Genomic DNA, 17,692 nt, shown 5'->3' on the forward strand with positions numbered 1-17,692 from the left:
TAGGCTTAAATATGACAGCACAGCAGACGGTATCACCTGATAGGCTTAGATACCTCTGGGTGTATTATATAATTGTTTAGGACCTCTCTCTATATACCTGCCGTGTTGGGCGGAGTTCCTCTCTATCACTGTAATAACCTTACTGTTATCAGTGGAAAATGTAATGTCCCTGTAAGAAGTGATGTGGTGGAGCGGAGCGCCGTGCCCATCCAGATACCCGGGCACACATGCTTAGAGTCTCACACCTGCTTGGCAGCGGTACCAATGTCAGGGGGCAGGTGGGGTGAGGGGGCTTATATAAGGGTGCTCAGTGCTGGATGGGACCCGCTGCTGGGGAGATCCAGGACACAGGATGGCACGCTATATCGCTCTCTTGGCTTTTTCCAGCCTGTTAGTGGCTGCTCACGCCGCAACGGTAAGTCAGCTGTGCCACGCCACCTTCTATATACTTATATATACTTTGTGTTTTGTTTCCTTAAAGGGGTTTGTTAATCAAAAAATGTTTTTCTCTTAAATCAACTGGTCTTCCAGTACTTATCAGCTGCTGTATGTCCTGCAGGAAGTGGTGTATTCTCTCCAGTCTGATACAGTGCTCTCTGCTGCCACCTCTGTCCATGTAAGGAACTGTCCAGAGCAGCAGCAAATTCCCATAGAAAACCTCTCCGGCTCTGGACAGTTCCTGACATGGACAGAGGTGGCAGCAGAGAGCACTGTGTCAGACTAGAAAGAATACACCACTTCCTGTAGGACATACAGCAGCTGATAAGTACTGGAAGACTAGAGATTTTTAAAATATGTAAATTAAAATGCTCTGGAACCAGTTGATTTAAAAGAATTTTTTTGGCGAACAATCCCTTTAAGATCTAATTGTATGTCAGTGATTGGCCGAGAACCCTGACACAGCTGCAGAACTTGTTACAGTGTGTCAGAATTCTCTCATATCCGGATGTGTAAGAGAGATGTTCCGGGTCACTGGCAGCAAGCAGAGACCTGGAAAATGATGAGAAATGGCTGTTTCCATAGGGTAATACAGGATACCTGACCACTTGCTGCTCATTTTATTGGGAATAAGCTGCAGTACCAGACATGGCCATGAATAAGAGTGGCGCCTCAGATCCTCACCAGTCGTCTTTCTCTTCCTATTACAGCTGGGTGTGGTATACACAGAAGGGGGGTTTGTCGAAGGAACCAGTAAGAAAATTGGCATCATCTCTCCGGATTATATCGATATATTCAAGGGGATTCCATTCGGTGCCACCACTAAGGTTCTGGAAAAGCCTGAGAAGCATCCCGGCTGGTCTGGTAAGGAGGAGTCAGTGCAGAGACGGGGAACCTTCAGCCCTCCAGGTGTTACAAAACTACAACTCCCATCATGCACGGACAACTCTTAGCTCTCCAGGCATGATGGGAGTTGTAGTTTTGCAACAGCTTTAGAGCCAAGGTTCCCTACCCCTGAGTTAGTGTGTTAACATAATTGGGGGGATTTATAAAGACCCCCGCCATTGTACAGGCTTATACCTGCTTGAACCTGCACACAGGCATAAATTGTAGTAAATCTGGCGCAGGTGAAGACACGCCCCCTTTACACTATGCCCCGCCCACCTGGCAAACCGTTACAAAATATGGCGTATCTGTGCTCGGCCCTGGTTTTCATAGGTAAAGCATCAGTTTAGATTTACCCTGTTAGGGTATAAACCCACACACCGTATAAGCAGCGTATTTACTGCTGCGATACGCAGCAAACACGCAGCAAATACGCAGCAAATATGCAGCAGATTGGGTCTAAATAACTGAACACAGCATCAAATCTGTACCAACAAATCTGCTGCGTATTTGCTGCGTATTTGTTGCGTATCTGCTGTGTATACGGTGTGTGGGTTTGTACCCTTAGGGTGTAGATTTATACATACACTCCAGTCTCCTCCAGAGCTGCGCTCACAATTCTGCTGCTTGAAACTTTAAATCTTTCAAATCAACTGGTTTCAGAGAGTTATACAGATTTGTAATTTACTTCTAATAAAAAAAAAAATCTCCAGTCTTCCAGAAGGTACCAGCTGCTGTTTGTCCTGCAGGAAGTGGTGTATTCTCTCCAGTCTGACACAGGGCTCTCTGCTGCCACCTCTGTCCATGTCAGGAACTGTCCAGAGCAGCAGCAAATCCTCATAGAAAACCTCTCCTGCTCTGGACAGTTCCTGACATGGACAGAGGTGGCAGCAGAGAGCACTGTGTCAGACTGGAGAGAATACACAACTTCCTGCAGGACATACAGCAGCTGATAAGTACTGGAAGACCGGATATTTTTTTAAATAGAAGTAAATTAGAAGTCTTTATAACTTTCTGACACCAGATGATTTGAAAGAAAAAGATTTTCACTGGAGTGCCCCTTTAAGCCCCAGTGGTCGGGTCCCTACTGATCACACACTATGTTATTGGTGGGAAAGCAGCAGCTCTGGATGTGACTGGAGACCTGATATATGTAGCGCACCCTATCTATAGGATATAAATAAAATATGGAATACTATACTGTAATAAACATAATGCAATGTCACAGCCCTGGTGAGTTTTGCTTCTTTGTCTCCTTCCTCAGGAACCTTGAAGGCCACCGAGTACAAACCGCGCTGCATGCAGTCCAACCTGGTCCAGAACGATGTACGAGGGGAAATGGACTGTCTGTACCTCAATATATGGGTCCCTCAGTCCAAGAAAGCAGGTCAGTGCTATGGGATGGTCCCCCAGAGCAGCGCTCCACAACCTGACACTCTCCAGCTCTTGAAAAACTACAACTCCCAGCATACATTTTCTGCTACTGATTAGAGTCAGATACTAAAACTTAAACTTTTATTCTAATATTTTTCTATTTTCTGACTGTAATTTTTATTTTATTTCACTGTTTGTACATTGTTATGGGGGCAGCCATCTTTCCTGAGCTGCTGTTAACAGCATTTAGTGACATGCTTTACAGCAAGACTCATGGTCATAGAGGACAATAGACGGACTCTGTCCCCTTGAGATGAATGTGAGACATTACTGAGCGCACTCTGTGACCTGTGAAGAGGTCATTCCACAGGGAGCTGCTATTGTCTTCTCTACCCACAGGTGTCACATGACGCTGAAATGCTGTACAGATCACTTTACTGCAGCCTCCTCTTATCACCACAGACACAACAGCAAGTCTCAGTTTAATTTTAGCCCCAGTGGTGTGAATGAAAACTGCAAGATATCAGGATTATTTTATATAATAGAGAGAAAAATGGAAAATTAGGAAAAATGTCACCAAAAATTCTTTAAAAATATGTTTAACATAAAAACTTTATACAATAAATAATTTTCTGAAGACTTTGTCCCTTAAAGAGCCTATTACACAGACTGATTTATCTGACAGATTTCTAAAGCCAGGAACAGACAGGCTTTGGCTTCAAGAATCTGTCAGATATATCTGTCTGTGTTATAGGGCCTTTGGAGTCTGATCAGATTTATGAGTTCAGCTCTGGAGACCCCATCGTTGTCTCTTGTATTTCTTTTACATGTAGTGTCCACTAACTTACCCGTCATGGTCTGGATTTATGGCGGAGGGTTTTTACTTGGAGGAGGACAAGGAGCCAACTTCCTTGACAACTACCTGTATGATGGGGAGGAGCTGGCCCTGCGAGGCGGCGTCATCGTGGTGACCTTCAACTACCGTGTGGGACCCCTGGGATTCCTCAGCACGGGAGACGCCAACGCCCCCGGTAAGGACTCATATGAGGGGGCTCTCTGCTGTACACACAGTTCATACAGGACCCTTAACTATAAACTGATGAGACATTGTCCCTTAGTGATTGGCTGTAATCTGTAGGGAAACCGGCTACTAGGTGTTCTGTTTCCCTGCAGCGCCACCACAGGAGGAAAGAAGCATTACAGGGCATCTATTCACATCAATGGCTTGTCTGTACAGTACAGGACATGGCGGGTCCTCCAGAACCAGAGACGCTCTTTGTAGCTGATCTCCAGTGATTTTTCACACTTTTGTCAGTTTCATCTTCACATTTCTTTATATTTTCCCTGTAATCAGGAAACTACGGTCTGTGGGATCAGCATATGGCCATCGCATGGGTGAAGAGGAACATCGCTGCCTTTGGAGGAGACCCCAAAAACATCACCATCTTCGGAGAGTCGGCTGGAGCCGCCAGTGTCTCCCTGCAGGTATAGAGCTCATGCTTTCAGTAACTATGTACACTGTATATACTATATACCCAGGTTCCGTTACAGGTGGGAGTCCTGTGTGCGGCTATGACCTTCCTTCCTTCGGATATTGGATTGCTAGCTCAGGGACTTCCTCCACATTGGGCAGATCTAATATTCCCAATAAACACTTCTTGGGGTCAGTCGTTATAGATGCAGAGTATATAGTATATACTTTATGAATAATGTCCAATAGCTCTTTCCAAGACTCGTCCAGTTCCCTACACTCCCACATCATATGCATTATGTGTGCCTCTGGTTCTCTACATCATATGCATTATGTGTGCCTCTGGTTCTCTACATCATATGCAGTATGTGTGCCTCTGGTTCTCTACATCATATGCAGTATGTGTGCCTCTGGTTCTGTACATCATATGCAGTATGTGTGCCTCTGGTTCTGTACATCATATGCAGTATGTGTGCCTCTGGTTCTCTACATTATATGCATTATGTGTGCCTCTGGTTCTCTACATCATATGCAGTATGTGTGCCTCTGGTTCTCTACATTATATGCAGTATGTGTGCCTCTGGTTCTCTACATTATATGCAGTATGTGTGCCTCTGGTTCTCTACACCATATGCAGTATATGTGCCTCTGGTTATCTACACCATATGCAGTATATGTGCCTCTGGTTCTCCACACCATATGCATTATGTGTGCCTCTGGTTCTCTACATCATATGCAGTATATGTGACTCTGGTTATCTACACCATATGCAGTATGTGTGCCTCTGGTTCTCTACATTATATGCAGTATGTGTGCCTCTGGTTCTCTACATCATATGCAGTATGTGTGCCTCTGGTTCTCCACACCATATGCATTATGTGTGCCTCTGGTTCTCCACACCATATGCAGTATGTGTGCCTCTGGTTCTCCACACCATATGCATTATGTGTGCCTCTGGTTCTCTACACCATATGCAGTATATGTGCCTCTGGTTCTCTACATTATATGCAGTATGTGTGCCTCTGGTTCTCTACATTATATGCAGTATGTGTGCCTCTGGTTCTCTACACCATATGCAGTATATGTGCCTCTGGTTCTCTACATTATATGCAGTATGTGTGCCTCTGGTTCTCTACATTATATGCAGTATGTGTGCCTCTGGTTCTCTACACCATATGCAGTATATGTGCCTCTGGTTCTCTACATTATATGCAGTATGTGTGCCTCTGGTTCTCTACATTATATGCAGTATGTGTGCCTCTGGTTCTCTACATCATATGCAGTATGTGTGCCTCTGGTTCTCTACACCATATGCAGTATATGTGCCTCTGGTTCTCCACACCATATGCAGTATATGTGCCTCTGGTTCTCTACATTATATGCAGTATGTGTGCCTCTGGTTCTCTACATTATATGCAGTATGTGTGCCTCTGGTTCTCTACACCATATGCAGTATGTGTGCCTCTGGTTCTCTACATCATATGCAGTATGTGTGCCTCTGGGTCTCTACATTATATGCAGTATGTGTGCCTCTGGTTCTCTACATTATATGCATTATGTGTGCCTCTGGTTCTCTACATCATATGCAGTATGTGTGCCTCTGGTTCTCTACATCATATGCAGTATGTGTGCCTCTGGTTCTCTACATTATATGCATTATGTGTGCCTCTGGTTCTCTACACCATATGCAGTATATGTGCCTCTGGTTATCTACATTATATGCAGTATGTGTGCCTCTGGTTCTCTACATTATATGCAGTATGTGTGCCTCTGGTTCTCTACACCATATGCATTATATGTGCCTCTGGTTCTCTACATCATATGCAGTATGTGTGCCTCTGGTTCTCTACATCATATGCAGTATGTGTGCCTCTGGTTCTCTACATCATATGCATTATGTGTGCCTCTGGGTCTCTACATCATATGCAGTATGTGTGCCTCTGGTTCTCTACATCATATGCAGTATGTGTGCCTCTGGTTCTCTACACCATATGCAGTATGTGTGCCTCTGGTTCTCTACACCATATGCAGTATATGTGCCTCTGGTTCTCTACATTATATGCATTATGTGTGCCTCTGGTTCACTACACCATATGCATTATGTGTGCCTCTGGTTCTCCACACCATATGCAGTATGTGTGCCTCTGGTTCTCTACATCATATGCAGTATGTGTGCCTCTGGTTCTCTACATCATATGCAGTATGTGTGCCTCTGGTTCTGTACACCATATGCAGTATGTGTGCCTCTGGTTCTCTACATTATATGCAGTATGTGTGCCTCTGGTTCTCTACATCATATGCAGTATATGTGACTCTGGTTCTCTACATCATATGCAGTATGTGTGCCTCTGGTTCTCTACATCATATGCATTATGCGTGCCTCTGGTTCTCTACATCATATGCAGTATATGTGACTCTGGTTCTCTACATCATATGCAGTATGTGTGCCTCTGGTTCTCTACATCATATGCATTATGCGTGCCTCTGGTTCTCTACATCATATGCAGTATATGTGCCTCTGGTTCTCTACATCATATGCAGTATGTGTGCCTCTGGTTCTCTACATCATATGCAGTATGTGTGCCTCTGGTTCTCTACATCATATGCAGTATATGTGCCTCTGGTTCTCTACATCATATGCAGTATATGTGCCTCTGGTTCTCTACATCATATGCAGTATGTGTGCCTCTGGTTCTCTACATCATATGCAGTATGTGTGCCTCTGGTTCTCTACATCATATGCAGTATATGTGCCTCTGGTTCTGTACATCATATGCAGTATGCGTGCTTCTGGTTCTCTACATCATATGCAGTATATGTGACTCTGGTTCTCTACATCATATGCAGTATGTGTGCCTCTGGTTCTCTACATCATATGCAATATGTGTGCCTCTGGTTCTCTACATCATATACAGTATGTGTGCCTCTGGTTCTGTACATCATATGCAGTATGTGTGCCTCTGGTTCTCTACATCATATGCAGTATGTGTGCCTCTGGTTCTCTACATCATATGCAATATGTGTGCCTCTGGTTCTCTACATCATATGCAGTATATGTGCCTCTGGTTCTCTACATCATATGCATTATGTGTGCCTCTGGTTCTCTACATCATATGCAGTATGTGTGCCTCTGGTTCTCTACATCATATGCAGTATGTGTGCCTCTGGTTCTCTACATCATATGCAGTATGTGTGCCTCTGGTTCTCTACATCATATGCATTATGTGTGACTCTGGTTCTCTACACCATATGCAGTAAATATCGCTGAGATATCCATCCTTTAGTGGAAGCTAAATATATATATTTGATATAATCCTGCACTGAGTGGGACGGTATAACCACAGGTGTCGGCTTTATCTGTGACTGGTAAGCGAGGTGTGGCTGCAAAAGAAGCGCTGCAGCAACTCAGACTCAGTCTGGAGAGTCTAGAAAGTTTTGAACCCATTAAGATCAGTCAGTTCTAAGAGGTGTTTTTTCTATCCCAACCGAAAACCCCTATTAGGGATCTAGAGGGCAATTTATCATACCCAGCCTTCTAAGCAGCACCAGGAGCCTTCTGCCCCATCGCCCATGCCACCCCGTATCCTGACTGCCCCATCGCCCATGCCACCCCGTATCCTGACTGCCCCATCGTCCATGCCACCCCGTATCCTGACTGCCCCATCGCCCATGCCACCCCGTATCCTGACTGCCCCATCGCCCAATGCACCCCGTATCCTGACTGCCCCATCGCCCATGCCACCCCGTATCCTGACTGCCCCATCGCCCATGCCACCCCGTATCCTGACTGCCCCATCGCCCATGCCACCCCGTATCCTGACTGCCCCATCGCCCATGCCACCCCGTATCCTGACTGCCCCATTGCCCATGCCACCCCGTATCCTGACTGCCCCATCGCCCATGCCACTCCGTATCCTTACTGCCCCATCGCCCATGCCACCCCATATCGAGTGCCCCATCGCCCATGCCACCCCGTATCCTGACTGCCCCATCGCCCATGCCACCCCGTATCCTGACTGCCCCATCGCCCATGCCACCCCGTATCCTGACTGCCCCATTGCCCATGCCACCCCGTATCCTGACTGCCCCATTGCCCATGCCACCCCGTATCCTGACTGCCCCATCGCCCATGCCACCCCGTATCCTGACTGCCCCATCGCCCATGCTACCCCGTATCCTGACTGCCCCATCGCCCATGCCACCCCGTATCCTGACTGCCCCATCGCCCATGCCACCCCGTATCCTGACTGCCCCATCGCCCATGCCACCCCTTATCATGAGTGCCCCATCGCCCATGTCACCCCGTATCCTGACTGCCCCATTGCCCATGCCACCCCATATCCTGACTGCCCCATTGCCCATGCCACCCCATATCCTGACTCTCCCATCGCCCATGCCACCCCGTATCCTGAGTTCCCCATCGCCCATGCCACCCCATATCCTGACTGCCCCATCGCCCATGCCACCCCATATCCTGACTGCCCCATTGCCCATGCCACCCCATATCCTGACTCTCCCATCGCCCATGCCACCCCATATCCTGACTCTCCCATCGCCCATGCCACCCCATATCCTGACTGCCCCATCGCCCATGCCACCCCATATCCTGACTCTCCCATCGCCCATGCCACCCCATATCCTGACTCTCCCATCGCCCATGCCACCCCATATCCTGACTGCCCCATCGCCCATGCCACCCCATATCCTGACTGCCCCATTGCCCATGCCACCCCATATCCTGACTCTCCCATCGCCCATGCCACCCCGTATCCTGACTGCCCCATCGCCCATGCCACCCCGTATCCTGACTGCCCCATCGCCCATGCCACCCCGTATCCTGACTGCCCCATCGCCCATGCCACCCCGTATCCTGACTGCCCCATCGCCCATGCCACCCTGTATCCTGACTGCCCCATCGCCCATGCCACCCCGTATCCTGACTGCCCCATCGCCCATGCCACCCCGTATCCTGACTGCCCCATTGCCCATGCCACCCCGTATCCTGACTGCCCCATCACCCATGCCACCCCGTATCCTGACTGCCCCATCGCCCATGCCACCCCGTATCCTGACTGCCCCATCGCCCATGCCACCCCGTATCCTGACTGCCCCATCGCCCATGCCACCCCGTATTCTGACTGCCCCATCGCCCATGCCACCCCGTATCCTGACTGCCCCATTTCCCATGCCACCCCGTATCCTGACTGCCCCATTGCCCATGCCACCCCGTATCCTGACTGCCCCATCGCCCATGCCACCTCGTATCCTGACTGCCCCATTTCCCATGCCACCCCGTATCCTGACTGCCCCATTGCCCATGCCACCCCGTATCCTGACTGCCCCATCGCCCATGCCACCTCGTATCCTGACTGCCCCATTGCCCATGCCACCCCATATCCTGACTGCCCCATTGCCCATGCCACCCCATATCCTGACTCTCCCATCGCCCATGCCACCCCGTATCCTGAGTTCCCCATCACCCATGCCACCCCATATCCTGACTGCCCCATCGCCCATGCCACCCCATATCCTGACTGCCCCATTGCCCATGCCACCCCATATCCTGACTCTCCCATCGCCCATGCCACCCCATATCCTGACTCTCCCATCGCCCATGCCACCCTATATCCTGACTCTCCCATCGCCCATGCCACCCCATATCCTGACTCTCCCATCGCCCATGCCACCCCATATCCTGACTCTCCCATCGCCCATGCCACCCCATATCCTGACTGCCCCATTGCCCATGCCACCCCATATCCTGACTCTCCCATCGCCCATGCCACCCCATATCCTGACTCTTCCATCGCCCATGCCACCCCATATCCTGACTGCCCCATTGCCCATGCCACCCCATATCCTGACTCTCCCATCGCCCATGCCACCCCATATCCTGACTCTCCCATCACCACCTGAGATGAGACAGAAAGTAACGGCCACCTGTGTAGAAGTTATAAGAAGTCTGTGTAGTGGTCTCTAACGTCTCTCCTTCTCCCGCCTGTATACAGACACTGACTCCGTACAATGTTGGACTGATCAAGCGGGCGATCAGCCAGAGCGGGGTAGGACTCTGCCCCTGGGCTATACAGCGGGATCCTCTCATGTGGGCCAAGCAGGTAATGGAAACCAGGTGACTTCTCTGTACAATCCTCCGTATATTGTGGAGCCTGATCCATCCACTGATCCGTCCCCTGTTACAGCTGGCTGCCAGAGTGGGATGCCCTGTGGATGACACCGCGGCCCTGGCGGAGTGCCTGAAGCAGACCGATCCCAAGGCCATCACCGTGGCGTATACCCTGGAGCTGACCAACCTAGACTGTAAGAATAGAGACCGTTAGAGTATAGGGGGATTCATATCTGCAAGGTACACCATAAATATCTGTTATATCAGGGTCCCACCTCAAGATCCAGTGCCCCCCAGTGCATAGGGAGGTCAGAGGTCGCTGGGAAGTGGCCTGTTCTGTGCAGTAGTGTATATACAGCGCTCTGTTCTGTGCAGTAGTGTATATACAGCGGCCTGTTCTGTGCAGTAGTGTATATACAGCGGTCTGTTCTGTGCAGTAGTGTATATACAGCGCTCTGGTCTGTGCAGTAGTGTATATACAGTGTCCTGTTCTGTGCAGTAGTGTATATACAGCGCTCTGTTCTGTGCAGTAGTGTATATACAGTGTCCTGTTCTGTGCAGTAGTGTATATACAGTGTCCTGTTCTGTGCAGTAGTGTATATACAGTGTCCTGTTCTGTGCAGTAGTGTATATACAGCGCTCTGTTCTGTGCAGTGGTGTATATACAGCGTCCTGTTCTGTGCAGTAGTGTATATACAGCGCTCTGTTCTGTGCAGTAGTGTATATACAGTGTCCTGTTCTGTGCAGTAGTGTATATACAGCGCTCTGTTCTGTGCAGTAGTGTATATACAGAGTCCTGTTCTGTGCAGTAGTGTATATACAGCGGCCTGTTCTGTGCAGTAATGTATATACAGTGTCCTGTTCTGTGCAGTAGTGTATATACAGTGTCCTGTTCTGTGCAGTAGTGTATATACAGCGCTCTGTTCTGTGCAGTGGTGTATATACAGCGTCCTGTTCTTTGCAGTAGTGTATATACAGCGCTCTGTTCTGTGCAGTAGTGTATATACAGTGTCCTGTTCTGTGCAGTAGTGTATATACAGCGCTCTGTTCTGTGCAGTAGTGTATATACAGAGTCCTGTTCTGTGCAGTAGTGTATATACAGCGGCCTGTTCTGTGCAGTAATGTATATACAGCGCTCTGTTCTGTGCAGTAGTGTATATACAGCGCTCTGGTCTGTGCAGTAGTGTATATACAGTGTCCTGTTCTGTGCAGTAGTGTATATACAGCGCTCTGTTCTGTGCAGTAGTGTATATACAGTGTCCTGTTCTGTGCAGTAGTGTATATACAGCGCTCTGGTCTGTGCAGTAGTGTATATACAGTGTCCTGTTCTGTGCAGTAGTGTATATACAGCGCTCTGGTCTGTGCAGTAGTGTATATACAGTGTCCTGTTCTGTGCAGTAGTGTATATACAGCGCTCTTTTCTGTGCAGTAGTGTATATACAGCGCTCTGTTCTGTGCAGTAGTGTATATACAGCAGTCTGTTCTGTGCAGTAGTGTATATACAGCGCTCTGTTCTGTGCAGTAGTGTATATACAGCGCTCTGTTCTGTGCAGTAGTGTATATACAGCAGTCTGTTCTGTGCAGTAGTGTATATACAGTGTCCTGTTCTGTGCAGTAGTGTATATACAGCGCTCTGTTCTGTGCAGTAGTGTATATACAGCACTCTGTTCTGTGCAGTAGTGTATATACAGTGTCCTGTTCTGTGCAGTAGTGTATATACAGTGTCCTGTTCTGTGCAGTAGTGTATATACAGCGCTCTGTTCTGTGCAGTAGTGTATATACAGCGCTCTGTTCTGTGCAGTAGTGTATATACAGCGCTCTGTTCTGTGCAGTAGTGTATATACAGAGTCCTGTTCTGTGCAGTAGTGTATATACAGCGCTCTGTTCTGTGCAGTAGTGTATATACAGCGCTCTGTTCTGTGCAGTAGTGTATATACAGAGTCCTGTTCTGTGCAGTAGTGTATATACAGAGTCCTGTTCTGTGCAGTAGTGTATATACAGTGTCCTGTTCTGTGCAGTAGTGTATATACAGTGTCCTGTTCTGTGCAGTAGTGTATATACAGCGCTCTGTTCTGTGCAGTAGTGTATATACAGCGCTCTGTTCTGTGCAGTAGTGTATATACAGCGCTCTGTTCTGTGCAGTAGTGTATATACAGCGCTCTGGTCTGTGCAGTAGTGTATATACAGTGTCCTGTTTCTGTGCAGTAGTGTATATACAGCGCTCTGTTCTGTGCAGTAGTGTATATACAGCGCTCCTGTTCTGTGCAGTAGTGTATATACAGCGCTCTGTTCTGTGCAGTAGTGTATATACAGCGCTCTGTTCTGTGCAGTAGTGTATATACAGTGTGCTGTTCTGTGCAGTAGTGTATATACAGCGCTCTGTTCTGTGCAGTAGTGTATATACAGCGTCCTGTTCTGTGCAGTAGTGTATATACAGCGGCCTGTTCTGTGCAGTAGTGTATATACAGCGCTCTGTTCTGTGCAGTAGTGTATATACAGCGGCCTGTTCTGTGCAGTAGTGTATATACAGCGCTCTGTTCTGTGCAGTAGTGTATATACAGCGTCTCTGTTCTGTGCAGTAGTGTATATACAGGCTCTGTTCTGTGCAGTAGTGTATATACAGCGCTCTGTTCTGTGCAGTAGTGTATATACAGTGTCCTGTTCTGTGCAGTAGTGTATATACAGCGGCCTGTTCTGTGCAGTAGTGTATATACAGCGCTCTGTTCTGTGCAGTAGTGTATATACAGCGTCCTGTTCTGTGCAGTAGTGTATATACAGTGTCCTGTTCTGTGCAGTAGTGTATATACAGTGTCCTGTTCTGTGCAGTAGTGTATATACAGCGTCCTGTTCTGTGCAGTAATGTATATACAGTGTCCTGTTCTGTGCAGTAGTGTATATACAGTGTCCTGTTCTGTGCAGTAGTGTATATACAGTGTCCTGTTCTGTGCAGTAGTGTATATACAGTGTCCTGGTCTGTGCAGTAGTGTATATACAGTATCCTGTTCTGTGCAGTAGTGTATATACAGCGGCCTGTTCTGTGCAGTAGTGTATATACAGCGCTCTGTTCTGTGCAGTAGTGTATATACAGCGCTCTGTTCTGTGCAGTAGTGTATATACAGCGGTCTGTTCTGAGCAGTAGTGTATATACAGTGTCCTGTTCTGTGCAGTAGTGTATATACAGCGCTCTGTTCTGTGCAGTAGTGTATATACAGTGTCCTGTTCTGTGCAGTAGTGTATATACAGCGGCCTGTTCTGTGCAGTAGTGTATATACAGCGGCCTGTTCTGTGCAGTAGTGTATATACAGTGTCCTGTTCTGTGCAGTAATGTATATACAGCGCTCTGTTCTGTGCAGTAGTGTATATACAGTGTCCTGTTCTGTGCAGTAGTGTATATACAGCGCTCTGTTCTGTGCAGTAGTGTATATACAGTGTCCTGTTCTGTGCAGTAGTGTATATACAGTGTCCTGTTCTGTGCAGTAGTGTATATACAGCGCTCTGTTCTGTGCAGTAGTGTATATACAGCGCTCTGTTCTGTGCAGTAGTGTATATAAAGTGTCCTGTTCTGTGCAGTAGTGTATATACAGCGCTCTGTTCTGTGCAGTAGTGTATATACAGCGCTCTGTTCTGTGCAGTAGTGTATATACAGAGTCCTGTTCTGTGCAGTAGTGTATATACAGTGTCCTGTTCTGTGCAGTAGTGTATATACAGCGCTCTGTTCTGTGCAGTAGTGTATATACAGAGTCCTGTTCTGTGCAGTAGTGTATATACAGCTGCCTGTTCTGTGCAGTAGTGTATATACAGTGTCCTGTTCTGTGCAGTAGTGTATATACAGCGGCCTGTTCTGTGCAGTAGTGTATATACAGTGTCCTGTTCTGTGCAGTAGTGTATATACAGCGGCCTGTTCTGTGCAGTAGTGTATATACAGTGTCCTGTTCTGTGCAGTAGTGTATATACAGTGTCCTGTTCTGTGCAGTAGTGTATATACAGCGCTCTGTTCTGTGCAGTAGTGTATATACAGTGTCCTGTGCAGTAGTGTATATACAGCGCTCTGTTCTGTGCAGTAGTGTATATACAGCGCTCTGTTCTGTGCAGTAGTGTATATACAGCGCTCTGTTCTGTGCAGTAGTGTATATACAGCGCTCTGTTCTGTGCAGTAGTGTATATACAGTGTCCTGTTCTGTGCAGTAGTGTATATACAGTGTCCTGTTCTGTGCAGTAGTGTATATACAGCGCTCTGTTCTGTGCAGTAGTGTATATACAGCGCTCTGTTCTGTGCAGCAGTGTATATACAGTGGCCTGTTCTGTGCAGTAGTGTATATACAGCGCTCTGTTCTGTGCAGTAGTGTATATACAGCGCTCTGTTCTGTGCAGTAGTGTATATACAGCGCTCTGTTCTGTGCAGTAGTGTATATACAGCGGCCTGTTCTGTGCAGTAGTGTATATACAGTGTCCTGTCCTGTGCAGTAGTGTATATACAGCGCTCTGGTCTGTGCAGTAGTGTATATACAGTGCTCTGTTCTGTGCAGTAGTGTATATACAGTGCTCTGTTCTGTGCAGTAGTGTATATACAGTGTCCTGTTCTGTGCAGTAGTGTATATACAGTGTCCTGTTCTGTGCAGTAGTGTATATACAGTGTCCTGTCCTGTGCAGTAGTGTATATACAGCGCCCTGGTCTGTGCAGTAGTGTATATACAGCGCTCTGTTCTGTGCAGTAGTGTATATACAGCGGCCTGTTCTGTGCAGTAGTGTATATACAGTGTCCTGTCCTGTGCAGTAGTGTATATACAGCGCTCTGGTCTGTGCAGTAGTGTATATACAGAGTCCTGTTCTGTGCAGTAGTGTATATACAGTGTCCTGTCCTGTGCAGTAGTGTATATACAGCGCTCTGGTCTGTGCAGTAGTGTATATACAGCGCTCTGTTCTGTGCAGTAGTGTATATACAGTGTCCTGTCCTGTGCAGTAGTGTATATACAGCGCTCTGGTCTGTGCAGTAGTGTATATACAGAGTCCTGTTCTGTGCAGTAGTGTATATACAGTGTCCTGTTCTGTGCAGTAGTGTATATACAGCGCTCTGGTCTGTGCAGTAGTGTATATACAGCGCTCTGTTCTGTGCAGTAGTGTATATACAGCGCTCTGGTCTGTGCAGTAGTGTATATACAGCGCTCTGGTCTGTGCAGTAGTGTATATACAGCGCTCTGTTCTGTGCAGTAGTGTATATACAGCGCTCTGTTCTGTGCAGTAGTGTATATACAGCGGCCTGTTCTGTGCAGTAGTGTATATACAGCGGCCTGTTCTGTGCAGTAGTGTATATACAGCGCTCTGTTCTGTGCAGTAGTGTATATACAGCGCTTTGTTCTGTGCAGTAGTGTATATACAGCGCTCTGTTCTGTGCAGTAGTGTATATACAGTGTCCTGTTCTGTGCAGTAGTGTATATACAGCGCTCTGTTCTGTGCAGTAGTGTATATACAGCGCTCTGTTCTGTGCAGTAGTGTATATACAGCGCTCTGTTCTGTGCAGTAGTGTATATACAGCGGCCTGTTCTGTGCAGTAGTGTATATACAGCGGCCTGTTCTGTGCAGTAGTGTATATACAGCGGCCTGTTCTGTGCAGTAGTGTATATACAGCGGCCTGTTCTGTGCAGTAGTGTATATACAGCGGCCTGTTCTGTGCAGTAGTGTATATACAGCGCTCTGTTCTGTGCAGTAGTGTATATACAGCGCTCTGTTCTGTGCAGTAGTGTATATACAGCGCTCTGTTCTGTGCAGTAGTGTATATACAGCGCTCTGTTCTGTGCAGTAGTGTATATACAGTGTCCTGTTCTGTGCAGTAGTGTATATACAGCGCTCTGTTCTGTGCAGTAGTGTATATACAGTGTCCTGTTCTGTGCAGTAGTGTATATACAGCGGCCTGTTCTGTGCAGTAGTGTATATACAGCGCTCTGTTCTGTGCAGTAGTGTATATACAGCGCTCTGTTCTGTGCAGTAGTGTATATACAGCGCTCTGTTCTGTGCAGTAGTGTATATACAGCGCTCTGTTCTGTGCAGTAGTGTATATACAGTGTCCTGTTCTGTGCAGTAGTGTATATACAGCGCTCTGTTCTGTGCAGTAGTGTATATACAGCGCTCTGTTCTGTGCAGTAGTATATATACAGCGTCCTGTTCTGTGCAGTAGTGTATATACAGTGTCCTGTTCTGTGCAGTAGTGTATATACAGCGCTCTGTTCTGTGCAGTAGTGTATATACAGCGCTCTGGTCTGTGCAGTAGTGTATATACAGCGCTCTGTTCTGTGCAGTAGTGTATATACAGCGCTCTGTTCTGTGCAGTAGTGTATATACAGCGCTCTGTTCTGTGCAGTAGTATATATACAGCGCTCTGTTCTGTGCAGTAGTATATATACAGCGTCCTGTTCTGTGCAGTAGTGTATATACAGCGCTCTGTTCTGTGCAGTAGTGTATATACAGCGGCCTGTTCTGTGCAGTAGTGTATATACAGCGCTCTGTTCTGTGCAGTAGTGTATATACAGCGCTCTGTTCTGTGCAGTAGTGTATATACAGCGCTCTGTTCTGTGCAGTAGTGTATATACAGCGGCCTGTTCTGTGCAGTAGTGTATATACAGCGCTCTGTTCTGTGCAGTAGTGTATATACAGTGTCCTGTTCTGTGCAGTAGTGTATATACAGCGGCCTGTTCTGTGCAGTAGTGTATATACAGCGCTCTCTTCTGTGCAGTAGTGTATATACAGCGCTCTGTTCTGTGCAGTAGTGTATATACAGCGCTCTGTTCTGTGCAGTAGTGTATATACAGTGTCCTGTTCTGTGCAGTAGTGTATATACAGCGCTCTGTTCTGTGCAGTAGTGTATATACAGCGCTCTCTTCTGTGCAGTAGTGTATATACAGCGCTCTCTTCTGTGCAGTAGTGTATATACAGTGTCCTGTTCTGTGCAGTAGTGTATATACAGCGGCCTGTTCTGTGCAGTAGTGTATATACAGTGTCCTGTTCTGTGCAGTAGTGTATAAACAGTGTCCTGTTCTGTGCAGTAGTGTATATACAGCGGCCTGTTCTGTGCAGTAGTGTATATACAGCGCTCTGTTCTGTGCAGTAGTGTATATACAGCGCTCTGTTCTGTGCAGTAGTGTATATACAGCGCTCTGTTCTGTGCAGTAATGTATATACAGCGCTCTGTTCTGTGCAGTAGTGTATATACAGTGTCCTGTTCTGTGCAGTAGTGTATATACAGCGGCCTGTTCTGTGCAGTAGTGTATATACAGCGCTCTGTTCTGTGCAGTAGTGTATATACAGTGTCCTGTTCTGTGCAGTAGTGTATATACAGTGCTCTGTTCTGTGCAGTAATGTATATACAGCGCTCTGTTCTGTGCAGTAGTGTATATACAGTGTCCTGT

At 47.2% G+C, this 17,692-nt stretch overlaps 1 protein-coding gene across 1 annotated transcript in view; it reads left to right on the plus strand.

Moving 5' to 3' along the window:
- Positions 1–331: 331 nt before the first annotated feature.
- LOC138802794 (bile salt-activated lipase-like) overlaps positions 332–17,692 on the plus strand; it is a 39,009-nt gene continuing 21,648 nt past the window's right edge. Inside the window, exons 1-7 of the mRNA XM_069986460.1 lie at positions 332–415; positions 1,149–1,302; positions 2,588–2,710; positions 3,531–3,728; positions 4,052–4,182; positions 10,177–10,284; positions 10,369–10,486. Of these exons, the coding sequence (XP_069842561.1) occupies positions 353–415; positions 1,149–1,302; positions 2,588–2,710; positions 3,531–3,728; positions 4,052–4,182; positions 10,177–10,284; positions 10,369–10,486 (895 nt within the window). The 5' untranslated portion in view covers positions 332–352. The remainder of the gene's footprint in view (positions 416–1,148; positions 1,303–2,587; positions 2,711–3,530; positions 3,729–4,051; positions 4,183–10,176; positions 10,285–10,368; positions 10,487–17,692) is intronic.

Source organism: Dendropsophus ebraccatus, chromosome 10, assembly GCF_027789765.1.
Source record: "Dendropsophus ebraccatus isolate aDenEbr1 chromosome 10, aDenEbr1.pat, whole genome shotgun sequence".
NCBI classification, from domain to species: domain Eukaryota; kingdom Metazoa; phylum Chordata; class Amphibia; order Anura; family Hylidae; genus Dendropsophus; species Dendropsophus ebraccatus.